The following is a 27153-nucleotide window of genomic DNA, read 5'->3' as shown; positions in this document are numbered from 1 at the left end:
TTAAAAATAAAATCTTAAAAATAAATAAATAAAAAGAAAAGGGATACTAAATGGAGCAAACCTTAAAGGAAAACAAGAGCACAAGAATAAATATATTTAACCCGTGAATGAAGATTTACAAATTCACAGTTTGAAGGGGCCTTAGAAACCAGCCAGTTCAAATCCTTTAATTTGGGATGAAGGCCAGTGAAGCCAACTATGGGCTTAGGCTTCAGCATTTTACTTTCTTGTAGATATAATGAATGTTCCATTGTAAATGGGTTGTTAGCGACGCTTCAAGGGACATGGCCAACAACTTTGAGTATAGCTATCAGATGGCTGGCATGCTACTTCACCTAGTTAGGAGTAAGCCTCTGGCAGCTGTGGGCCACTGTCAACCACCAATACCAGCACCATCAGCCAGCTGCCTGTACTTTTGTGAGAAATAAAGAAGTCAAGAGACTATGTGAGACAGGAAAATAATGACGACACCTTGTACTTCTATCAGATATGTACATCCTTAGCAAATTTTACATGATAAAAATGATTTCAAATTCTAGGACTGCCTACACAACCAAAAGGCTACTCTTTAAAGCAGAGAAGAGTTTCCTCACCAATAAAAGATAAAAGGTAGGTTTAAAAAATTTTTCCTAACAAACATGAAGATGAATAATTACCAACCCTCGGTCCTTTAGATTTCAAAGTCACACTGAAAGCAAAGGAAAGCACCTACCTGAATATAACACTAGGTCATTTTACTGACTTGTGAAGTCCTACCATGTCTATGCGCTACGCTAAGTGTTTCCTCGGCATCACCTCATTTAATCCTCACCCTATAGATGAAGAAACCAATGCAGAGAAACATTCAATTATGAACTCCAGAGTCACGTAGCTAAGTAAGTGGCATGTGTGGGATGTGAACCAAGCAATCTTATTCCAGAATCTGATAGCTTAACTATTTACTAAGCCAAGCTGCTGATTATCGGTAGAATAACAGAATTTCAGAACTGGAAGTCACTCAGAATGATTCTACTTTCTAGTGGAGCCCCAACAAGATTTGGTTAAGTGAGGATAGAAGGAGAAGGGGCATCCATGACCATTTTTCTGTTTTGCATAGAAATGAGTGAGAGCTAGAGGATTCAGGAGGAGAAGCAGATTAGACTGTTTCTGTTTCTTTTTCTTTTATAGGGGGAGGGTGAGAGGACTGGAGGAAAAAGGAGCTTTACATGTATTCAATTTTAGAAATATGCAGTTTGTAACACCAGTAAGCTATCCAAGTGGAGATACGTAATAGGCATTTGGAACTCAGAAGAAAGTGAATGCAAAGCTAGTTGGTAAAGATAAAAAAATGGGAGACTATGTGAGAAAGGAAAATAATGGCTTCAAGGAAGTTAATGGCTAGTATGGCAGAGAAACACATTAGAACTTAGCAAACACTGGGGCGCCTGGCTGGAGTTGGTGGAGCACGTGACTTTTGATCTTGGGGTTGCGAGTTCAAGCCCCACACTGGATGTAGAGATTACTTAAAAACAAAACCTTCAAAAAGTAAAAAAGAATTTAGCAAATACTTATTGATCATTTTCGTGTACCAGGCAATATAGGATTGTAAATGCAATTATATATAGTGTTACATCAAGATTGTTACAGTTGGATAGAGGACCAATACTCAACCCAGACTGGGGGAGTCAGAGAAAGCTTCCTGGAGATGGGATATGAATAGGAATTTACCTAGGAACGGACGCACTAGGATGCGTGAAGAAGCCTAAAAGCAAGCCTGGAATAATGGAAAGACTAACAGAGGTCCATTTTTAATCACTGGGTAGTGTATTCTAGGAATCACAGCCAATGTAGAAGTTAGAAATGGAAATCAGAGAGAAATGAAGCTGGAGAGGTTGATAGGCAAGACTTTTTTTTTTTTTTTTTTTTTTTACATCATGCTCGACTAGATTCTGAACTTCATCCTGTAGGCAATGGGATGCCCTCAGTGAGAGGGTAAGCTCTATCATTTAGCCAGGCAGGTTTCTTTCTTTTTCCACAGATAGCTGAGGGTGGGGGTGGGGGGTGGGAGGGTGTGGGAGACCAATTTTAGGAGGTAAAGGAGAGTAGTTGGGAGGCTTCACTAATCCAGATGGACAATGAGAATTTAAAGTGCGAATAGGAGTGGGAGAGAAAACAATGAATTCAAGAAATATTCAAATGGTAAGACTGGCAGGACTTTGTGAAAGACAGGATGCAGTGGTTTGTAATTTGGATGAGAGGGTGGATGGTATTATGGTATTACTGATCAAATACAGTGAACTTACCATTGCAAATAGAAACCACAACAGCAAGACCAGGCTGGGAGAAATAGTACTAGGTAAATTTCAGACAGGTTGCTTTATGAATGCCTGGAAGATATGGCAGGATGTGGAAGCGTGGTAATTCGGCAACTGGATATATGAACCCGATGACAGGACAGGGCTCTTGGTAAGAGACACAGACAGTGATGTCTTCAGATGTCCTTAGAACAGACTGGGACATCTCAGAGAGCACACATACAACAACAGTGGGGTTAGTGTGGAAAAGTAGGGAGGGGAAAAAAGACCGCAAACTAGCTTGGATTGGGGAAGGTTTCAGACAGGATGGTATGTGTAGAAGAGACTTCAGCATCTATGTAGGCTCAAGGAAAGGATACAGAAAAGGAGCTTTACAGTAGACATTGAGGAAAGAAACTTGAGAAAAACTAGCATTTGAGGGGCAGGTGTCAGGAAAAAGAAACTTGGTAAAATTTGAGGAATGCTCATAGTAGAGAAAATTAGGAATTTGCATCTCTGGAAGTCACGAATGTGTGGCCAACAGTGTAAATGTTACATAAAGACTAAGGCAAGTCAGGACTGGAAAGTATGCACTGGATTTGGCAACTGACACCCAAGACTCAATGTGTCATCTGTTAAGTGACTCTTCTCTCTCTTATTCTTTGGCAGCTAAATGAATCGAATTCATATTGAATTTGGAAACAACAAGAGGTTCTGAGTTTTTTCCTATGTGCTGCTCTTATGTTATCCTGCTTTCGTATAGGTGTGATTTGTTTAAATACAAGACTTCCTATTTAATATCATTCAGAATCTCTTTATTAGAATGGTGCTCTAGTGAGATGTGATCCTCTGGAACTTTAATTTTTCACCTTTACTTAGAGTCACCTGAAAACTTTATCAGTGGGTCATCTGTATCCTCCACCAGACACTGATGAAGCATTTGTGACTTTCAATAACCGCAGTCAGTTCTTATTACCCAAATCCTTAGGTCTACTTTTTTCTACCTTGAATGGAAGGGAAGAAATTATAAGTCACTATGTAGCCAGGTCGTATCAAGTATTGTGCGAGACATTTTCATGTACGTTAATTCCTGCAATCCTTACAAAAATGTCAGGTAGTTAATACTATCTCTAACATAGGGTTGAGGAAACAGAGGTTTTGTGAGATTATGCAAGCATGTGATACCGGGTCTACTTTCAAAGCCATGGAGATTATTGCACATTCCTTTTCCTTCCTTCCTTCCTTCCTTGTGTAATCTCCGTATACTGAGATTTGTTTTTTTCCAGTTTTGTTGAGACTAATTCATACATAATATTATATAAATTTAAGGTGTAGCACATTGTCTTTCTTGGAGTCATTTCATTAGTTTTTAGCATGTTTGCCTTGGATATTTAACTTACTCAATGTGGCTATTTCTAAATTCTGATAAAGGTCTGAGGGTATGAGAACACCCTTCTCTGATCTTCACACGTCCAAATTTTACCGCCTTCAAGGATCAATTATGACCTTGTCCCTCCCTTTTATCTTGGAACTATAATCTCTCCCTCCCCTGAACTCCCCTATCAATTTCTCTATTACTCTTTCTGGTACTTATCACCTTCTACCTTGTATTCTCACTTCTGCACTTACTGTATAAGTATTCTTAAGACTATCATTCATTGCATTTAATTTCTTTTTTTTTTTTAAAGACTTTTTATTTATTTATTTGACAGAGGGAGACAGTGAGAGAGGGAACACAAGCAGGGGGAGTGGGAGAGGGAGAAGCAGGCTTCCCGCTGAGCAGGGAGCCCGATGCGGGGCTCGATCCCAGGACCCTGGGATCATGACCTGAGCCGAAGGCAGACGCTTAATGACTGAGCCACCCAGGCACCCCTATTTAATTTCTTTTATACAAGGCATCCACATGATAAATTTATCTCACGAACACTACCAGGAAAAACTGTGTTCCTGATACTTCTTTTTAATTTAATTTTATTGTTATGTTAGTCACCATTCATTACATCATTAGTTTTTGATGTAGTGTTCCATGATTCATCGTTTGCGAATAACACCCAGTGCTCCATTCAGTACATGCCCTCCTTAAAACCCATCACCGGGCTAACCCGTCCCCTACCTCCCTCCCCTCTAAAACCCTCAGTTTGTTTCTTAACAATATAATTTCCCTTTGCCCTTATCGACAGAAAGCTTACAGTAAAATTCTGGGCCCCATTAAATTAACGAGGCTAACCCTAATGTTCTTTTTGATTTTTTTTTGTCTAATATTGTTTTCCTTTTATTTTTTTAATCTTAATGTGTATTTTTTAGGTAAGCAATCACAAATTAATTTTGGTAAAGAGGAGACCACAAAAAAATTTCAACAAGCAAATAATGCCAACTTAGGTGCCTTGCTTGACACATCTGTTCTCGTGGTATTTAGTAGCCCATGACATACAGTAACCGTACTCAGTTGATCTATGAGTGAATATAGATTTGGAAGTTACATATAGGTTTCAATCAGCCACATTCTACTACCCACCATTCCTGTAATTTTGCAATTTTTCAATGTCATTAGAAACATTTTTGATGAGCTGTAATACACCTTTACAAATCAGTAGCTGTGGGTCCTTTCTGCCATGCTAAGAAAGTTTTCGTGCTTTTACTTTTTCTCAGGTACCTCTGTGCAGTTATTGAAGTATAGTACTTGTAGCAAGGGTCTAAATCTAACAGCAGGTATAAGATGTGTTCCATCTTCTTTGGGTTCTCCTGGGTATTTTTTCCACTAGATAGGTCAAACTCCACGTCATTACCTTCTTGGTCTGACCAATAAGTACTTTTGCTGCACATGTCCAGACCAAGATTATGTTCTGCTCAGTGGCATGTTTCACCAGACCCAAGTAACTCCCAAATCATACAAGTCCAGCAAGTCTGGCTTTTGAGCCCTCGGCTGACCCCAGGCTCACTCACGAGAAGTTTGCCTTCTGTTCTTTCTCAGCTTGGTTGCTTCTGACCCAGTACTTCACAAGCTGGCACCTCCTTCAATTTCTTCAGTATCCAAGTTGACATATTTAGAATGAGTCTTGCTCCCAGAATATTCACTAGATTAGACTATTACTCTTCAGATCCATCAACTAGGTCTGTAGGGCACTAAGTCACTGTGTGAATGCCCCCAGCTATGACAAGGGAATATGACCAACATGATCTTTTCTAATATATGGCTTCTCTTCTGCCTCATACTCACCTAGTATATACTAAAAACTCCTCTGTATTTGTTGGTTAAGTTAACTTCCTATTGTGTTTTACTCTACTCTAATTTTTTATTATTCAACTAGGCTTAAATTAATACTTAGACATAGGTACTTTCCCCTGGAAATTCTATTTTTTGAGAAAAAAATGTGCAATAAGCTATTTATTTCACATAGGGTTTGAAACAGTTACTTTCTACTGTATTTTACCTGTTGTCAATATCAAAATGCCAAATCCAGGGGCCTATACTTCTTAGGTGTCACCACAGAATGCTGAATTTTCAGGTATTATCACTGATAACAACTTTTCATTCATCCATCCATCCATTCATTCATTTATTCAATAAATATCTATTAAGCATCTACCATGTGAATAACACCAAGCTAAGTGCTAGAGACGTAGAAAGAAACAACAATAACAAAAGAGGCTCCTGATCTCGGAAAACGTGTCAACTAGTGAGAAAGGCAAACATTACTACTAATGTGTGTGCTATGGAAGTACTTACAGTATTCAAAGGGACCAAATTTAGTAGGAATCAGGTAAGTTCATTCTGAGGAAGTGTAAAGTAAGCTGATATTAACAGCACCTATTACAATCTATTTTTTTTAAAGATTTTATTTTAGAGAGATAGAGAAAGAGAGAGAGAGAGAGAGAGAGAGAGAGAGAGAGAGAGAGAGAGAGAGAGAGCATGCACGTGCGTGAGCAGGGGAAGTGGCAGAGGGAGAGAATCTTCAAACAGACTCCCCATTGAGCATGGAGCCCAGCTCGGGGATCATGAGATCATGACCTGAGCTGAAACCAAGTGTTGGACGCTTAACCAACTAAGCCACCCAGGTATCCCATAATCTAACTACTTTAGAGATCTGTTTCATTATTCTTTGACTCCTTCAATAGAGTGAGGACCTGAACCCATGTGAGCAGGGATGGTTCCTTTTTGTTTTATTAAGTTTTAAATTTTAATTCCAGTATAGTTCACATATATTGTTACATTAGTTTCAGGTGTACAATATAGTGATTCAACACTTCTCTACATTACTCAGCGCTCATCATGATAAGTCCACACTTAATCCCCTTCACCTAATTCACCCAATCCCCCCACCCACCTCCCCTCTGGTAACCATCAGTTTGTTATTTCAAGTTAAGAGTCTATTTTTTGGATGGGCTCTTTTTTTCCCATTGTTCCTTTGTTTCTTAAATTCCACATATGAGTGAAATCATATGGTATTTGTCTTTCTCTGACTGACTCACTTCACTTAGCATTATACTCTCTAGCTCCAAGGCATAGTTGTCCACATGTATATTCTCAGTTTAGCTCAGTATCTAGCATAGGTAAAATATAAGTATCTTTTAAAAATATTTTATTTATTTATTTATTTATTTAGAGAGAGTGCAAGCATGGCGAGGAGCAGAGGGGGAGAGAGAGAGAATCCTAAGCACACTCTGCCTTCAGAGTGGAGCTCTACATGGGGCTCAGTTCCATGACCCTAAGATCATGACCTGAGCCGAAACTAAGAGTTGAATACTTCACCAACTGAGCTACCAAGGCACACCTATAAGTATTTTTTATGAGTGGAAATCAAATGAAATATATCTGTATGTATATAAATAATGCTCAAATCCAGTATGAAAAAATAAACAACCCAAAAGGAAAACAGACAAAAAACACCATATGAATAAAATACAAATGGAAAATAAACATGAAAATATACTCAAACTCATTGGTAAACATGGCAATGTGTACAAAATCCAAGAGAAACCATTTTACAACCACTGGATTGGCAAAAGGTCTGACACCGAGTGGCTGAGGATAAAGGATCAGTGGTTACTCATGAACACTATACAGGGAGAGGAAGTAAATTAGTATTACCACTCTGGAAGAAAACTGGATATCATTTGATAAAATAGAGAATGTATAGATCATACAACCTAGCAACTTTTCTCTTAGGCCCATACCCTTGCACATACGTATCAGGAGAAATTACAATATTCATAGCAATTGTTTATAATAACAAATAACTGGAAACAACATTGACAGGGAAATTGATAATAAATTTTGGAATGGTCACCCAGTGAAAGGTCTTATAGCAATAAAAATGAACCACAGCCATGTAAAACTAGTTTCATCATGTGAAACCAAACCACATGTTGTTAAGGAAAACATATATTTGTGTTATGACATTATAAAGAAAAACAACAGGAAAATAAACATACAGGACAGTGGTTAGCTCTGGAATAAGGAGGAGAGATATGGTCAGAAAGGGCACATAAAAGACTTCAAAGGTACTAGAAATCTCCTTTTAGATACACACTCTTTTTTCATTCTTTTAACTATAGATATCTAACTTTTTATATATAATACTTTATAACAACTTTTAAGATGAATAACAAGTATTAGCCAGGTTGTGGAAAAGTAGGGAGAGAGAAGAATGTTCCAAATAAGGGATCAGCATGTGTTAATTTAAGACGAGGAGATAAAGACATGAACTCTCTGGTTGAAACACTGAATTCACTGAGTGAGAGGAAAAGCTGGGACAGCTAAGTAGTGGTCAGACTGTATAGGGATTTATAAACCAATCAGAGTTTTGATTTTATCCTAAGGTTAATGGTGAACTAAAGATTTTCATTTTATTTTTCAAAGATTTATTTTGGAGAAAGAAAGAGAGAGAGAGGGAGGAAGGGAGGGAGGAAGGTGGGAGAGGGGCAGAGGGAGAGGGACAGAATCTCAAGCAGACTCCCCAGTGAGCGTGGAGGCTGATGCAGGGCTTGATCTTACAACCCTGAGATCATGACCTGAGCAGAAACTGAGTCGGATGCTTAATGACTGAGCCACCCAGGAGCCCCTGAACTAAAGAATTTTAAACTGGAGTGCGCCATGTCACATTTGGACTGCATAAAGGTCTCTGTTTTCATAAGGAAAGTATATTAGTAGGAAGCAAAAATTGAGGCTGTGATTCATGATAAGGATTTGGATTATAGCGGTGGTACTGCAAATAGAGAAAAGAGAAAGCCTTTAAACCTGGTAATTGATGAAAAAGATAGGGACAGAGAAAAAGGCCAGGGACAGCTCCTAGACTTCTGAGGTCAGTAAATGGTAACATTCATTGCGACAGAGAACAATGGCAAAAGAACAGATTTATAAGATTTGTAAATTGGTTTAGGATAAAGTGATAGTGAGATTAAACAATAACAGGTACTCAATAAATATTTGTAAAATGAAAAAGTGGACTGAATATAAGACTTCTAAAAGGAATTTCATAATTGGCAGTTGGAATCTAATATCATTCATCTATTTCTTTCAAATAAATAATTTGTATTTCTCTATGTTGTACCTTGGCATAGAAGAATTCCTCTGAGAACTGAAATCTGAAGTTGTATATATGTATAAACCACTGTATTAGAATGATAAGATCTAACAATGGGGTCTTTATTGTATGTATGTTATCGCATTGTAGAAAGCAGGCTATGCCTGAAAGCTGTGATTATTTCAGTCACTATGACCATTGTTAAGATGTGGGGCAGGAAAACTCGAAAGACTCCACCAAAAAACTGCTAGAACTGATAAATGAATTCAGCAAAGTCAAAGGATGCAAAATCAACATAATGAAATCTGTTATATTTCTATACACCAATGATAAAACAGCAGGAAGAGAAATTAAGAAAACAATCCCATTTACGATTGTACCGCAAACAGTAAGGTACCTAAGAGTAAACCCAAACAAAGCGGTGAAAGACCTGTACTCTGAAGACTATAAAATACTGATGAAAGAAACTGAAGATGACAGAAAGAAATGGAAAGACATTTCATGCTCATGGATTGGAAGAACAAATATTGTTAAAATGTCTACACTACCCAAAGCCATTCACACAGTTAATGTAATACCTATCAAAATACCAATAGCATTTTTCACAGAACTAGAACAAACAATCCTATAATTTGTATGGAACTACAAAAGACCCCAAATAGCCAAAGCAACCTTGAAAAAGAAAAGCAGAGCTGGAAGCATCATAATTCCAGACTCCAAGTTATATTACAAAGCTGTAGTAATCAAAACAGTAAGGTACTGCTACAAAAACAGACACAAAGATCAAAAAATTGGAATAGAAAACCCACTAATGAGCAGTTCAGGGCACCTGGGCTGGCCCCATTGGTAGAGCATGTGACTCTTGATCTCAGGGTTGTAAGCTCGAGCCCCACGTTGGATGTAGAGACTACTCAAAAATAAAATCTTAAAAAAAAAAAAGAAAGAAAGAAAAGAAAACCCAGAAAAGAACCCATAACCATATGGTTGATTAATCTTCGACAAAGCAGGAAAGAATATCCAATAAGAAAAAGAATGTCTCTTCAACAAATGGTGTTGGGAAAACTGGACAGGAATATGCTAAAGAATGAAACCAGACCACGTTCTAACACCATACACAAAAATAAATTCAAAATGGATTAAAGACCCAAATGTGAGACCTAAAACCATAAAAATCGTAGGAGGGAACACAGGCAGTAACTTCTTTGACATTGTCCATAGTAACTTCTTTCTAGATAAGTCTACGGAGGCAAGGGAAACAAAAGTAAAAACTAAACTACTGGGACTATATCAAAATAAAAAGCTTCTGTACAGCTAAGAAAACAATCAAAACTAAAAGGCAACCTTCGGAATGGGAGAAGATACTTGAAAATGACCTATCCAATAAAGGATTAGTATCCAAAATATATAAACAACTTACAAAACTCAACACCCATAAAACAAGCAATCCAACTTAAAAATGGGCAGAAGACATGAATAGACATTTTTCAAAAAAAGACATACAGATGGCCAACAGACAGGAAAAGATGCTCAACATCATTTATCATCAGGGGAATACAAATCAAAACTATAATATCTCACATCTGTCAGATTGGCTAAAATAAACAACACAAGAAACAACAGGTGTTGGCGAGGATGTGGAGAAAGGGGAACCCTTTGCATTGTTAGTGGGAATGCAAACTGGTGCAGCCACTCTGGAAAACAGTATGGAGATTCCTCAAAAAGTTAAAATTAGAACTACCCTATGATCCAGCAATTGCACTATTAGGTAATTTACCCAAAGAATACAAAAACACTAATTCAAAGGGATACATGCACCCTGATGTTTATAGCAGCATTATCTACAATAGCCAAATTATGGAAAGCCCAAGTGTCCATTGACTGAAAATGGATAAAGGAGATGTGCTGTGTGCATGTGTGCATGTGTGCGTGTGTGTGTGTGTGTGTATAAAATGGAATATTACTCAGCCATACAAAAAGAATGACATGGATGGAGCATTATGCTAAGCGAAATATGTCAGAGAAAAACAAATACCATATGATTTTAATCATTCGTGGGATTTAGAAACAATACAAATAAGCAAAGGGGAAAAAAGGGAGAAAGAAGCAAACCCAGAAAGACTCCTAACTATAGAGAACAAACTGATGGTTATGAGACGGGAGGTGAGTGGGGGATGGGTGAGATAGGTGATGGGGATTAAGGAGAGCAATTGCCGAGATCAGCGCCAGGTGTTGAACGGCAGTGCTGAATCACTACACTGTATACCTAAAACTAATGTTATACTGTATGTTAACTGAAATTTAAATTAAATAATAGTTAAAGGTAAAAAAAAAAAGGGTTCATCTCTTTCTGTATGGATATGCAACTGACCAAATATTATTTATTGAAAAAAGCCCTCCTTCCCCCTACTATAGCACTGGGGCACCTTTATTGTAAAAAATAGTTGTCAGGTATGTGTAAGTTTATTTCTGGACTCTGTTCCTTCATCTATTTTTCTATCCTCCCACCAATACCACATCGTGTTTTGTATTTTAGTAACTGTAGCTTTGTAATACCTTGATATTTGGTAGCTTACATCCTCTAACTTGATATTTTTCAAGTTTGTGTTTTGCTATTCTCAGCCCTTTGTGTTTCCATTTTAAATTTTAAAGAATCTATGTGTCAATTTCTACAAAAAGGTTTTCTGGGATTTTGACTGGAATTTTTTTTAAATTTTTTTATTGTTATGTTAATCACCATATATTACATAATTTGTTTTGGTGTACTGTTCCATGATTCATTGTTTGTTCATAACACCCAGTGCTCCACGCAGAATGTGCCCTCTTTAATACCCATCACCAGGCTAACCCATCCCCCCACCCTCCTCCCCTCCAGAACCCTCAGTTTGTTTTTCAGAGTCCATCATCTCTCCTGGTTCGTCCCCCCTCTGACTTACTCCCCTTCATTCTTCCTCTCCTGCTATCTTCTTCTTTTTCTTTTTTCTTAAAATATGTTGCGTTATTTGTTTCAGATCTGTGATTCAACAGTCTTACACAATTCACAGCGCTCACCGTAGCACATATCTTCCCCAATGTCTATCACCCAGCCACCCCATCCCTCCCACCCTGCACCACTCCAGCAACCCTCAGTTTGTTCCTGAGATTAAGAATTCCTCATATCAGTGAGGTCATATGATACATGTCTTTCTCTGATTGACTTATTTCACTCAGCATAACACCCTCCAGTTCCATCCATGTCGTTGCAAATGGCAAGATCTCATTCCTTTTGATGGCTGCATAATATTCCATTGTGTATATATACCACATCTTCTTTATCCATTCATCTGTCGATGGACATCTTGGCTCTTTCCACAGTTTGGCTATTGTGGACATTGCTGCTATAAACATTGGGGTGCACGTACCCCTTTGGGTCCCTACATTTGTATCTTTGGGGTAAATACCCAGTAGTGCAATTGCTGGATCGAATGGTAGCTCTAATTTCAACTGTTTGAGGAACCTCCATACTGTTTTCCAGAGGGGTTGCACCTGCTTGCATTCCCACCAACAGTGTAGGAGGCAGAACCCTCAGTTTGTTTTTCAGAGTCCATCATCTCTCCTGGTTTGTCTCCCCCTCTGACTTACTCCCCTTCATTCTTCCTCTCCTGCTATCTTCTTCTTTTTCTTTTTTCTTAAAATATGTTGCATTATTTGTTTCAGAAGTACAGATCTGTGATTCAACAGTCTTACACAATTCACAGCGCTCACTGTAGCACATATCTTCCCCAATGTCCATCACCCAGCCACCCCATCCCTCCCACCCCCGACCACTCCAGCAACCCTCAGTTTGTTCCTGAGATTAAGAATTCCTCATATCAGTGAGGTCATATTGACTGGAATTTTATTGAATCTAAAGGTTCATCTAGGGGAAATTGACAATTTTACAATATTAAGTAGTCCACTTTTCTGCGCTCCCCAGGAAGGGATCCATATAGTGTTGTTCTGCATTCCCACTGCAACGTAAAGGGAAACTATCACAATGTCTAGAGCCCTTGATGTCCAGCAAATGCAGCAGGAGGATGTCCTCAAATTCCTTGCAGCAGGAACCCACTTAGCTGGCACCAACCTTGACTTCCTGATGGAACAGTACATCTACAAAAGTGATGGTATCTACATCACAAATCTGAAGAGAACCCGAGAGAACCTTCTGCTGAGAGCTCATGCCACTGTTGCCATTGAAAACCTGGCTCATGTCAGTGTCCTATCACTCAGGAATACTGGCAAGCCAACTGTGCTGAAATTTGTGGCTGCTACTGGAGGCACTCCCATGGCTAGCACTCCTAGAACCTTCACTAACCAGACCCAGGAAGACTTCCGGGAGCCAAGACTTCTGGTGGTTACTGCTCACAGGGCTGACCACCAGCCTCTCACAAAGGCATCTTACATCAACTTGCCTACCATTGCTCTGTGTAACACAGATTCTCCTTTGTGCTATGTGGACATTGCCATCCCTTGCAACAACAAGGGGGCTCACTCAGGGGGTCTGATGTGGTGGATGCTGGCCCAGGGAAGTTCCGGGCATGTGTAGTACCATTTCCTCTGAACACCCATGGGAGGTCATGCCTGATCTCTACTTCTACAGAGTTCCTGAAGAGACTGAAAAGAGCAGGCCGCTGCTGAAAAGGCTGTGACCAAGGAGGAAATTCAGGGTGAATGGACTGCTCCAGGTCCTGAGTTCACTGCTACTCGAAGTCACAGACTGGTCTGAAGGTGTGCAGGTGCCCTCTCTGCCCCCTTCAGCAGTTCCCTGCTGAAGACCAGAGTGCTCAGCCTGCCCCTGAAGGCTGGTCTGCAGCTCCCACTGCTCAGGCCGCTGAATGGGACCAATCATTGAGTGGTCTTAAAGAGCAGCTGAAGGCAAACAAAATGGAAATAAAGTTGACGGAAAATAAAGACTTTCTACATTCAGTGGTCGAATCTCAAACTGACGTATCCTTTCGTTTGCTTAGATCTTCTTTTATTTCTTTCCGTAGTGTTTTGTAGTTTCCTCTGCTGATGTCTTACACACTTTTTGATTTATTCCTGTATAAAGTTTTTAATTCTATTTTTACTTATAAAATTTAAAATTTTCATTTCCCAGTTGTATCTTGCTAAGATAGAACTATAATTGAATTTTTTTATATTGATCTTTTATCCAGGAACCTTGCTAAATTCACTTATTCTAATATTTTAACCTTTAAATTTTCTATACACACAATTATGTCATTGTGAAAAATGGCAGTTCTATTTCTTCTTTTCCAATTTTTAATCTTTTTTTTTTCTTAAACTATTGCATTGGCTGAAACCTCAAGGACAGCATTGAATATATATAGTAAAAATGGTCATCTTTACCTCATTCCTGATCTCAGGAAGCCTTTTTAAAAATAATTTTACTAAAAAAAATAACTTTACTATTTTACATAAAGTTTTATGTAGGTTTTAAAAAATATACTTTATGAAGTTAAGGAAATCCTTCTATTCTTGGTTTGCCAAAAATTTTTTTTAAATCATGAACGGATATTAAATTTTATCAAATTCATTTTTGAATCTAGCAAAATAATCACATGATTTTTCTCCTTTATTCCATTAATTGGTTAATTTCATTGATTTTCTAATTTTTTTAAACTTACAAGAACCCACTAGTTTTCCCTTGTAGTGTCCTCCTGAATTCTTGGAATGAGGGTTGGTTGATCTCATAAATCTAATTGGGAAGTGTCAGCTGTTTTTCTATTCTTTGGAAATGTTTATATATGATTGGTATTACTCCTTAGATATTTGGAAGAATTCACTGCTGAAGCCATGTGGGTCTAGAGTTTTCTTTGTGGAAAAGTCTTTGAATACACACACAGTTTCTTCAATAAATATAGGATTTTCTATTTCTTGTGGTGTCCACTTTAATGTATTTTTCAGGGAATTTTTCCACTTACCTAAATTTTCAAATGTACTGGCAAACATTTCTTCACAAATACTCTCATCTTTGTAACATCTGTACAGTCTGTAGTGTTGGTCCCTATTTTACTCCTTTTATTCATGTGTTTCCTCTCATTTTTCTTGCTAAACAGTTGATCAATTTTATCAATATTTATTTATTTTTAAGATTTTATTTATTTGACAGAGACAGACACAGCGAGAGAGGGAATACAAGCAGGGGGGTTAGGAGAGGGAGAAGCAGACTCCCCGCTGAGCAGCGAGCCCAATGTGGGACTTGATCCCAGGACCCTGGGATCATGACCTGAGCCGAAGGCAGACGCTTAATGACTGAGCCACCCAGGGGCCCCATCAATATTTTTAAAGAACAAACTTTGGCTTTGTTGAATTTCCTTATTGCATGTTTCTTTTCTGTATCATTGATTTCTACTTTTTATTATTGCCTGCTTTCTATTTTCTTTGGGTTTAATTAGCTGTTCCTTTTCTAGCTTGAGATAAAAACTCAAATCTTCCTTCTTTGCTAATGTACTTAAAGACACATATTTTTTTCCTGAGCATTACAAAAGCTCTGTAATAGACTGCAAAAAGGACCACAAATTCTTCCTATCTCTGTCATTGTAATATAATTCAGCAGTTTTTTTCCACCAAGAGGTGTCTTCACCCTTGACTCTAGGTTTGGCCATGTGACTTGCTTTAGTCAATAAATGTTAGCAAATATAAAACAGAGACTTGGTAAGCTTTTAAGCACTGGAGCTTATCTTCTGTTGTGCTTGGAAACTTGAGAACACCAGGTGAATGAGAGCAATGCTTCCAAAAATATTTTTGTAGCTACATCTTATGCATGGTATGGCATACTCAAAGGGTAAAAAACCTACTCCTAAAGCAGAAAACTTTTGCACTGTTGGTGGGAATGCCAGCTGGTGTAGCCACTCTGGAAGAGTATGGAGGTTCCCCAAAAAGTTAAAAATAGAATCATTCTATGATCTGGCAATTGCCCTACTAGGTATTTACCCAAATACAAAAATACTAATTCAAAGGGATACATGCACTCTGATATTTATAGCAGCATTATCTATAAAAGCCAAATTATGGAAACAGCCCAAGTGTCCACTGATGAATGGGTTAGATGTGTGCACACGCACACACACACACACCACACTATTCTATTCCATATTGAATGGGATATTATTCAGCCAAAAAAATAAAATAAAATCTTGCCATTTGCAATGACACGGATGGACCTAGAGTATTATGCTAAGTGAAATAAGTCAATCAGAGAAAGACAAATACCATGAGTTTCACTCACATATGGAGTTTAAGAAACAAACGAGCAAAGGGAAAAAAAGGAGGGCGAGAGGCAAACTAAGAAACAGACTCTCAACTATAGAAAACAAACTGACGGTTTCCAGAAGGGAGGCGGGTGGGGGAACAGGAAGGAAAAATAAAAGACATGAGGCAGGAAAAAAGTTTTCCTCTTGGGTCTTGACCACAAATAAGACTAGGTATCAAAGGTACCAGCTATGTGTGGCTGGGAAATAAGAGGGTATCCTTTTGAACACCAAGCAGGAGGTATAGATAATCTCACAGTAGGTGAAATGGGATCTTCCAAAGTACACTGTGGTAAATTAGAAACCCTGTTTTGTAAGCTGGAGTTTCTCATACTTCCTGCAGTTTATGCTGATTTCCTTTTTGTTTCACTTAATAATTGGAAATGTCACTTCATGATAGGTAAAGGTTTCAAATGTGCAAAATGAAACATAAAAGTACTAGAAGAAAAGGCAGGTGATTTGAAAAATTATAGTCTTGGGGTAGGGACACACCTTCTAGGCATGCAATCAAAGGCAAAAGTCATAAAGGAAAAGACTGATATACTTGATTACAAAATAACTTTAAACTTTTGTAGGGCAAAAAAGCAGTAACAATCCACCCCAGAATTCAAAGACAAAAAAACCCTGCAATGTTTATGAAGGGCTATTACAAATTAATAATCTGAGGGGCGCCTGGGTGACTCAGTTGGTTAAGTGTCTGTGTCATGATCCCAGGGTCCCGGGATGGAGCCCTGCATCAGGCTCCCTGCTCAGCGGGGAGTCCGCTTCTCCTTCCCCTTCTCCCTCTGTCCTTCTCCCATTGCTTGTGCTCTCTCTCTCAAATAAATGAAATCTTTAAAAAAACCCAAAAAGCAAATTAATGATCTGAATTTGAAAACCTCCTAAATACAACTAGGTAATTCACAAACATGAAATAATAGCTAATAGCTAATAATAGCTAATATTTATCGAGATTTTATGTGCCAATGTGGTAGACTAACTGCTAACATGACCTCCATCTCACCTCTATATGTACCTATACTGCTCCTCCCATCAAGATACGACGTCTTTCTACCCATTTCTTGAACCTGGACTGGCCCTGTGAGTTGCTTTGGCCAGTAGAATGTGGCAGAGTTGATGGTGCTCCATCCAGTTCGAGCCTAAGCTTCAGGAGGCCTATATACACTTCACTCTCATGGAACTCTGCCATGGCCATGAGAACAGGTCAGAGTTAGTCTCCCAGAGAATTCAAGAGAATGTGAAAGAGAGCCAAGTGGCCCTAGTTTTCACCATCCTAGATTCCCATATATATGAGCCAAGATCAGCAGAGCTGCCTACACAGCCCATGGCTAACTGTAGGTGCAGAATGAGCCCAGTCAAGACCAGAAAAACTGTCCAACAAACATAACATTTGTCAGCAAACATAAATATCTGTCATTATACTCTGCGGAGATGCAGCTTGTTACATGGCATTATTGTGGCAATAGTAATGGACATAGTTAGGCAATGTTCAAAGTACTCTTTATTTACTCTCCATCTTAAAAAGATGATGTGAGATAATAGCAAATATATAGTGGTCTTTGTTCCTGGCTCCTGGCACTGAGCTCCTAAAACCCTTGTTATTACCTAAGTGATAAGAGCACTGGATCATCTTTTGTTGTAATATCTGGTTTCTGACCCTGGTTTCCGTCATAGGACTCCCGAAAACCTTGCAGTTTCCTGGGTGATAGGAGTGTCTTTTGCTCTGAGGAAGTGACTCTGTGTAGGCTCCCTGGATAAGGACTGGTCACTAGAAAGACTGAGCCATGATTAGAAGCTTGGAATTTTCAGCCCTGCTCCTCCCCCCATTCTCTTGAGAAGGGAGAAGGGCTGAAAATGGAGTTAATGATAGATCATGCCTACCTCATAAAACCTCCATAAAAATCCCTATGGTATGGGGTTTGGAGAACTTTCAGTTTGGTGAACAAATCCATGTACCAGGAGGGTGATATACCCCAACTTCGCAGGGACAGAAGCTACTGTGCTCAGGACCCTCCCAGACCTCACTGTATGTAACTCTTCATCTGGCTGTTCACCTATATCCTTATAATATCCTTTAATAAACTGGTAAACATGTTTCCTGAGTTCTGTGAGCCTCTCTAGCAAATTAATTGAACCCAAGGAGAGGGCCATGGGAAGCTCAGATTTATAGCCAATTGGTCAGAAGCACAGGTAACAACATGGACTTACAACTGGCATGTGGAGTGTGGGGACCAGTCCTTAACCTGTGGGATCTGACGATATCTCTAGGTAGGTAGTATCAGAATTGAGTTAAAATGTAGGACACCCAGCTGGTGACTCAGAGAATGGCTTGCTGTGGGGAAAACCTCCACACACATTTGGTGACTGTTCAGTGTCAGAAGTGAAGAGTTCTGTGTGAGTAGTAAAGGGACTCCCAGAAGGGAGAATTGTTTTTCTAATACAGATGAGTACAATTTTTCCCTCTCTTGTCTCATATCCTACTCACCTGTCTGAAAGATATTCTATTCTAGTCACAATGGCCTCTTCGATTTCTCAAACACACCAGGCACAGTTATCAACTTCTTCCTGAGCCCTCTCTTGTCAACGCTATAATTTCATTTTCACCAATACCGAATATCCCTCTTTTCTGCTTTATTTTTTGCCCCCTGGCACATGTCCCCATTTAACATACTTTATATTTTTCCTTAGTTGTCTCTCCCACTAGAACGTAAGCTGCATGAACACAAAGATTTTTGGCTGCTTTGTTCATTGCTGTATCATTAAAACTAGAATAATGTTTGGCACATAACAGCCACTCAAAAAATATTTGGTGAGTGAAAAAATCAGCCAATTAATTTCAACTTACTGATGAAGAAACAGACACAGAGAAATCAAGTAACTCTGCCTGAGACTGCAGTGCTAGCCAGTGGCAGGGACAGGTCCAGATTACTAGAGCCTAGTCTATTCTAGTCTAGAGTACTATACTTGCTACCTGCCTTTTTTTTTTTTTTTTAAGATTTTATTTATTTATTTGACAGAGAGAGACACAGCCAGAGAGGGAACACAAGCAGGGGGATGGGAGAGGGAGAAGCAGGCTTCCCGCGGGGCCGGGAGCCTGAGGTGGGGCTCGATCCCAGGACCCCGGGATCATGACCTGAGTGAAGGCAGACACTTTAATGACTGAGCCACCCAGGCGCCCCACTACCTGCCTTTCTAATGCAGAACTTGGCATATACATATGTATCCAATAAGCATCAATTTCCTTGGTTCTTCATACTTTAATCTAAGTACTTCTCCCCACAGAAGTTCTCTGCTTTGTCTTAACCAAAGAGGTGATAATATTTAAATCTGACTAAGTACCAGATGTTTCTGTCCAAAACCAGGGGTAAAGAACAACAAAAATCGTCCTTTACAACTTTTCAAAATCCATTTTTACAAATAATCTCAGTCCAGCCTTTGATATTTATAACTTAAAACCTTTCCCTCATTGGTATTTTTTTCTAGCACCATTGTCCTAAAATTCTGGGGTTTCTAGCTACTGGATTTGGGGGGACAATTGAAATTTTATTTAATTCCAGTTAAGATACAGAAATATTGTTAAATTTATGAATAACTATAATTTAATTTGTCTAACTTCCTGAGACTTCCCATATGAATAAATTCTCATATCAGAAACAAACAACTTTTTTGGTCTTCAGATCACAAGTCCTGAATTTTCATTAAAGAATTAAGCTCACCAAATAAACTCTCAAAAAAATGCAAGTCAATGCAAATTATAATAAGAAAACTTCCCGCTTCATAGACTGATACGGGTAAAAATTATTAAGATGTTCAGTGTTGGTAATGGTGTAGGAAACTAGCATTTACACACTCTACTGGTAAGAGGGTAATTTTGGTGGAATGTTCTGGAGAAAACTAGGATAGTAAGTGCCAAAGGCCTGGAAGATGTACATGCCCTTTGATGTACAAATTCCATTGCTCGGAACTTATACCAATGAAATAATTAAGGATTTGGAAAAAGACTTAAGAGCAAGAACGTTTATCTAAGTAAGCACTATTATTCATCGCAGGAAGTGGAAAAAGTTGTTACGTTCAAAAGTAGGGATTAATTATCACACATTTCTAAATGGACCACGTTGTAACTATATTATGGAAGGATGTTTACAGTACATAAGACTTATAAAAATATGGTATAATCCCATATTTGTAAAAAAAAAAAAAGTGTCTATATGAGGAAAAGATTTTGGGAGCTGTTAACAATTGGTTCTTCTGGATGGGTGGATTGTGTTTCTTTTGCTTGTGAATATTTTCTAAGTTTCCTACAATGAAAATGCATTGCTGTCATAATTTTTAAAACCACGGTTCTTTTTTTAATTGAATGAGGAAACTAGGGCCATTTTATATATATATATAAATATATAAAATTTGGACTAAATATCGTTGAGTCATCTTTCTTATTTGCTTTGTTGACAATGCCATCCATCCCTCACTCTACAGTATGCATCAGATTTTGCTTGGCTCATATGCTGTGTAATCTGGCTGAGAAAGGAGAAATTCACCTGGTTTAATCGCTATGGCAACAAAAGTTGAAAGAAATCTTAAGTATCATTGAGTCCAGTCCTTTTCATTTTACAAAATAAGGAACTTGAGAGAGATCCAAGATATTGAGTGATTTACCTAAGGTCACAAGATTATCTAAATGGCAACTACAACCAGTTTTCAGATTCTCTGTCCCCTTATTCCTAAGAAATTGGCCTAGGACCCCATCAATCATCCTGGCTGTCTAACTGGCTTTGGGAAGGGGGTATAGCAGCTCTACCAAGAGATAAACACAAAAGAAATCCTAAGTCAGTAAACAAAAACCTAGTTACTCTTAAAACACTAAAACGAACTCCCAAGTGTAGGAAGAAACAGGAAAAAATACAATCAAGAGAACACACAGGGCCTTCCACATTGTCTAGTATTGACTGTTTTTTAGAGGACAGAGTTCGAAACAAAGATTCTGTGATTAAGTCACTCACAAGTGCCATAAGTTAATGACTACTACTGCTATATATGTTGATTAACTGTAATATTATGCTGTTAAGTAACAAAATAGTTGATATATTTAGTTGGTTACCAGCTTCTAACAAGATAATAAACGCATGGCTTTTTATATATTTATTTTCTTCCACGCATAGACAAAGAATCTGAGTAACACATATCAGAGGTTCTCAAGATGTGTTCTGCCATCCTTGGGGGTGGGAATATGGGGAGGGGTCCTTGAGACCATTTCAAGTCATCTGGGAGGTTACAAGTACTTCATGATAATAGTATGATATTATTTACTTTTTTCACTTGGTTGACATTTGTACTGATGTTAAGAAGCAATGGTAGATGAAATTGTTGGCTCCTTAGAACACGTCAAGGCAGTGGCACCGGACTGTCTTAACAGTCATTATATTCTTCACTGCCACGACTCATGCTAAAAATGTCAATCTCACTTTCATGAAATAGTAAAATCTTTGATTTTATTAAATCTCAATCACTGAATGATATGTGTGGCAAAGTATGCATAAAGCACTTCTGCTGTATACTTGAGCACGAGAACTGTCCAGAAGATTTGGTTGCTGAAACCAAATGCACTTGTGCAACCGATTAAATTGGAGCTGAAACAGCTGCTTTTCTCATGGAACACTATTTGTACTTGAAAAGATGAGTGACAGACAAACTATGATTGATCAGACTGAAGTATTCAGCGGAAGTTCTCTCAAAAATGTAACAAAGTGAGCCTGTCACGTCGAGGAATGGATAGTATTTGTTACCACTGATAAAATTTCAGCTTTCAAATGAAAATTAGAATTTTGAAAAATTGTATCTGCCAGTGTGAGCTTGCCAGCTTCCGAATACCTCAAGACATTTATGATGGAGTGGACGATGATATAAAGGAATATGATTTGATATTGTATAATGTAATGTGTCAACATTAGGAAGATCTGTTTAACACAGTGTACTGTGATTTTCCAAGTAACCAATGTTTGATATTGGAAAATCATGTACGTGTAAAAGATCCATTTAAAATCCATGGATTTTAATGTAACAGAATACGAAAAGTACACTGATAGTTTCATATTCTGCATTGCAACTAATCTTTAAAAAACTACCACTTGTGAAACTTTGATATGATATCAAAGCATATCCATGATTACTTACTCCTGTTTTTCCAACTACATATAAGTGAGAGGTGGGATTTTCTTTTTAAACCAAAACAAAAGTGTAGCATATCAAATGCAGAAGCAGATCTAAGAATCCAGCTATTTTCTATTAAGTTACACATTTGTTTTGCACAAGTGTAAAACAATGCCACTCCTAGGATAGTTTTTATAAAAAACAGAAATAAAATGTTGGAGAAGATACAGAGAAGATGGAACTCTTGTTCACTGCTGACAGGAATGTAAAATGGTACAGGTGCTGTGGGAAACATAGTGGGTCCTCAAAAAATTAAACACAATTACCATATGGATCTACTAATTCTAAGTATACATGCCCAAAGAACTGAAAGGAGAGACTCAAACAGATGTGTGCACATCTATGATCATAGCAGTAATATTCAAAACAGCCAAAAGATGGAAACAACCCAAGTGATCACGGACAGGTGAATAAACAAACAAAATGGGGTATATCAATACAACGGAATATTATTCAGCCTTAAAAAGGCAGAAAATTCTGACCTAAGTCACAACACGGATGAACCTTAAAAACATGCTAACTCAAATAAGCCAGTCACAAAAGAACAAAAACTGTAGGATTCCACTTGAATGAGGTGCCTAATATAGTCAAAATCATAAAGACAGAAAGAATAGTGGTTACCAGGGATGGGAAAGAACATGAGGAGTTACTGTTTAATGGGTACAGAGTTTCACTTTGGGATGATGAAAAAGATCTGGAGATGGATAATGGTAATGGTTGTACAACTACGTAAATGTTCTTAATGTCACTGAATTGTGCACTTAAAAATGATTAAAATGGCAAATTTTACATTATGTATATTTTACAACCATAAAAAAAAACCTGAAGAAAAAAAAAAAGAAACCAAACCACAATTCCACTTTCTTTCTGATTTTTTTGGAGGAGTTTCAGAAAACAGTTATTTTTCATTAAAAATGTTATTTGTGCAGGTAATGAGTTTATTACTGTTTTCTTTTTACATAAATACTTTAAAAATCCCCTAATTTTCATTTCTAATATGGTAAATATGGGTAGTTATAATCGACATAAACAGAAGCTCTTAGATCCTCAGTAATTTTTGCAAGGTAAAGGCGTCCTGAGACTAAAAAGTTTGAGGACGGCTGTCTTACACAAAATTTATTCTCTTCTCACACCTGCGTTATGTATCTTCATTTGTTGGTATAGCTGCATTTGAAGCTGTATCACTTGCAGCCTGCAGACTAAAAGGACAGTGTGAAATATGGTAAAAATCATATTAACTCTTTATAATTATTACTGTCCCTTGGATGCACCATAATTACAGGGACTGAGAAACACAAAGCTCCACACAGATGAGTGGCCATATACAATAGAAAACTGTCAAAAAGCTTAAATGCTGAACATTTTCCAAAGTAGTTTTATAAGTATCTAGCCAGAAACACATATTTCCTTTTTTTCTGTTGGCTCTTCATTAGGATTTACAGTTCAAGGCTGGATTTGGGGATGGGGGTGGTAGAGGCATTGTTTCCGAAAACCACTCCATCTAGTGCATCCGTGCAAAGAATTTAATTCTCTCACCATCTTGCTACTGGTCTGTGGCAGAGGGGTGTGGCTTGGGAGCCAGGAAGCAATCCAAAACAGCAGCTGAGGCTGCCCCAAACCGTGTCCTAGCAATAATTTCCTCCATTTTGGGCCAAGTCAATTGGCCCCAGCAAGACGCCGAACGTTTTATGGGGAAGAGGTAAATAAAAAGGAAATTAGAAAGCATGGACCGAGATAAGCAGCAAAACCATAGCGGTTTCATCGCGCGCGTTTGTTAAACCATTTGTATGCTAATGATATGCGTGAGGGGCAAATCAGAATTGCTATTCCTGAGTCTACAGCTGCGGGCACTTTTAATAAGAGGTCCGCAGTTCTGGAGGGGGGGCGGAAGTCAAACGATTTTCTTATCCGAACCATCTTTCTGCATTCATTTCGGGCCAGGCCTGTGATCAGTCTTGCTGGCTGCAGCTGAGACAGTCCCAAACAAAGAGGAATGGATGCCCTCCCGAGGGAGTGGAGGAGAGAAAGGTGGCCCCAAGTGTCCGCGCCAGGTGTCCCTCAGGGTAGAGCATGCGGGCCGGGGGACGTAGAGTCCTAGGGCCGTCGGAGGGGTACGCTCGGGAAAGGCTGAGCACAGGCACCTGGCACGGACGGCACCACGCCCGGCCCACAGCCAAGGTTAACCCGCGCACGGGAGGTACCTGTGGAGGCCTCGCACAGCCGAAAGGCACTGGGCGATCATGGGAGGGACGAGAGGCGGCGGCGGCGGCGGGCGCGCTGTCCTCGGGTCTGCGCTGGGGGATGCGGGGCGCCGGGGAGCCGAGAGGCGGCCTAGCGCAGGAGGCAACAGCTGCGGCGGCGGCCAGCCGTGTCCGCGCCCTCCCACGTGCGGCAGCCCCACGCCGGAGCCCACTTCGGCCCCGCCCCCGACTTGCGCCCCGCCCCGCGCGCTGGCGCCGCCCGGGGGGCGGTTCTGGGGAGACCCAGTGGCCGGGAACGGAGCGCGCAGCCGGGTGGGCTGAGGGGCGACGGCGGCCTGGGAGCCGGGGAAGTTTGGGCGACCGTTGGCAGTGCTGCGATCGGGAGCCAGGCTGAAGCCGGAGGACCAGGGGGCGGGCGTCCCGGCTTACGGACGCCCCCGGGCCCGCTGCCACTGTCTCGCGTCCTCTCGCCTGGTAAGGGGCTTCTGTCTGGGATGGGTGCTTCTCCCCCTGCCCCAGATGGGGCCTGCACCGCGCACCCGCAGCAAACCCCGTCTGGGCCAAAACGAGGCCCGGGTAGAAAGGGAGGGAGAAGGAGGTCAATGTGCTCTGGGGAGAAGAAGGGGGAGAAGCCTGGAGGAGGTTGAATATCTTCGTTTCTCCTCCTCACCCTCTCTGCCCCCATTCTTTTTTTCACCTTCTGCTCTGGGGCCTTATTTAGTACTTGCAAGCCCATGGCCTAAAGACTGGGCTTGCCTTTAAAATAAGCCCAGGAACCATAAACATCCTGGCGGTGGGTACCACACCCTGGCTTTGGATTAGGGAACCTGGGGAACAGATGGATGATGCGATTTAGTGGAAATAAGCCATTAAGGCCGGCTGGCCCTGCGCCACTGTTTGGATGCGATAGTATTCCATGTGAATGAACATGACCGGGAGCTTCCAGCTTGTCCACGAGAGCACAGCTACTGCAGAGAGCACTGGTCGGTGTGTAGTATCCATCGACTTAGGCAATGATTTTCCGACAGTCTTGGTTAAATAGAAATGCCATTTTTATTAAGAATGACATTCAATGGTTGAACAACCTTCCATTAATATATTTCCTCCTCAAATAACAGTCTAACCCTACAAAAGTTGGTGCACGGTAAATTATACATACATTTTTAAAAATCTCATGAAATAGAGGAAGATGCTCATTGTAGATGAGCTTCTGAGTCAGCAGTATGAAATCTCCCTCAACTTAGTATGGAGGCCTTTTGGGGATTTCTACATCTGTATCTATTCCCCTGTCTTGATCTGTATCTGCGCTATATATACTGTTAAGAGACAGTGAGATATTCAGTGAGAGTCTAAGCTTCCGTTCTACATGTTTTGAGAAAAATTTACTTTTGCAGGTTTTAACATAATCTAATACTACTGGGTATAAGTGAAAATATGTAATACGTTGCCATAACAACACTTTGTGTTCTCCTGACTCTTTAAAAAGAAGAATGAAGGTAATAGAGGTTCTGTTTTTGCTTTTTACTTTTGATGTAATTTATAATCTAGTTATTTATAACCTTCCTGACAGATTCTTCAACATAACTTAGATCGCTGTTTTCCGTTTTTCTTATCAAGGAAAAGTGTTTAAGCTTTTAAAATGTCATCTATCAAGCACTTAGTTTATGCAGTTATTCGTTTCTTACGGGAACAAAGTCAGATGGATGCTTATACTTCAGATGAACAAGAAAGTTTGGAAGGTAGGCACCTGCTCTTTATGTTCATTTGTGTTATAATTGTAAACAAAGACTAAAATAGCCATAAGCCTGACTTTATGATCTATTAAAACAAAATTAAAATATTTTATTGATCTTTCAAGAAGAAAGATTGTGTTTCCATTTTCTGAGGCTTGTTTTAATTAACAACACAATACGAGGACAATTGTTCATTTATTGAACAACTGTTAAGTGTCAGAACTATGCTGTTCATACTGTAGGGAATTTTTTCTCTACAGTAACTGTTAAGTTAGTATTATCCTCACTTAACAGATAATGAAATGAAACCAGATAGATTGAGTGACATAACAGTGGAATGTGGCCATGTTGAGGTTTAAATCCTGGTTTTTACTCTGAAGATCTTGTCTCTTCCTAATAGGAAAGCATCCCATTTAGAATCAATATATGAAAATACCTTAGTCATCATAAAAGCAGTATGTAAAAGTGTAATAATTACATCACAATTAAGCTTTGTCAACTTTCTATTTGGGGATTTGAAAATGAGAGATTTCACTGTTGTTCTGTGTGAGCTTTAAATATTAGATTTGGTAATCTGTGAAGTTGAGCAGGACTTGGATGATAGCATCACGTGTTTCCTTGAATACCATCTTTTCTGCTTCACATTTATGCATTATAAAATTTAAATTCAGTATAACCATAACAGGGTAGAATTCTGCAGATGGGCTTATGGAGGTTGAATGACTGTAGCTTCCTTAAAGACTTAATTATTGCAATGAGACTGCATTTGGGAGAATTTAATAGATTATAATACAATTTGAATTGCCATCTTGAAGCTATTCCTCCTATCAAGGGGATGCATCTATTAATTTCAATAAGCACTTTCATTGTGAATATGCTTTTAAGAGGTGGGGATGAAAATTGGGCATTTGCTCTAAATCTGCTTGCAATCTGGTGAGACGCTATCT

At 39.2% G+C, this 27153-nt stretch overlaps 2 protein-coding genes across 2 annotated transcripts in view; one reads left to right on the top strand and one right to left on the bottom strand.

Moving 5' to 3' along the window:
• NLN (neurolysin) overlaps positions 1 to 24619 on the bottom strand; it is a 94282-nt gene extending 69663 nt beyond the window's left edge. Inside the window, exon 1 of the mRNA XM_028123915.2 lies at positions 24474 to 24619. Coding sequence (XP_027979716.1) covers positions 24474 to 24514 — 41 coding nt within the window. The 5' untranslated portion in view covers positions 24515 to 24619. The remainder of the gene's footprint in view (positions 1 to 24473) is intronic.
• Positions 24620 to 26112: 1493 nt separating this feature from the next.
• The window catches only part of SGTB (small glutamine rich tetratricopeptide repeat co-chaperone beta), a 40903-nt gene continuing 39862 nt past the window's right edge, over positions 26113 to 27153 (top strand). The window contains exon 1 of the mRNA XM_028123866.2: positions 26113 to 26212. Within this exon, the coding sequence (XP_027979667.1) occupies positions 26113 to 26212 (100 nt within the window). The remainder of the gene's footprint in view (positions 26213 to 27153) is intronic.

The sequence above is a fragment of the Eumetopias jubatus genome, unplaced genomic scaffold, assembly GCF_037043125.1.
Source record: "Eumetopias jubatus isolate StellerSeaLion01/CBP00866 unplaced genomic scaffold, mEumJub1_p1.0 scaffold_5, whole genome shotgun sequence".
NCBI classification, from domain to species: domain Eukaryota; kingdom Metazoa; phylum Chordata; class Mammalia; order Carnivora; family Otariidae; genus Eumetopias; species Eumetopias jubatus.
The sequence above is the reverse complement of the archived record's forward strand: the minus strand, read 5'-3'. Positions and strand labels throughout refer to the sequence as shown.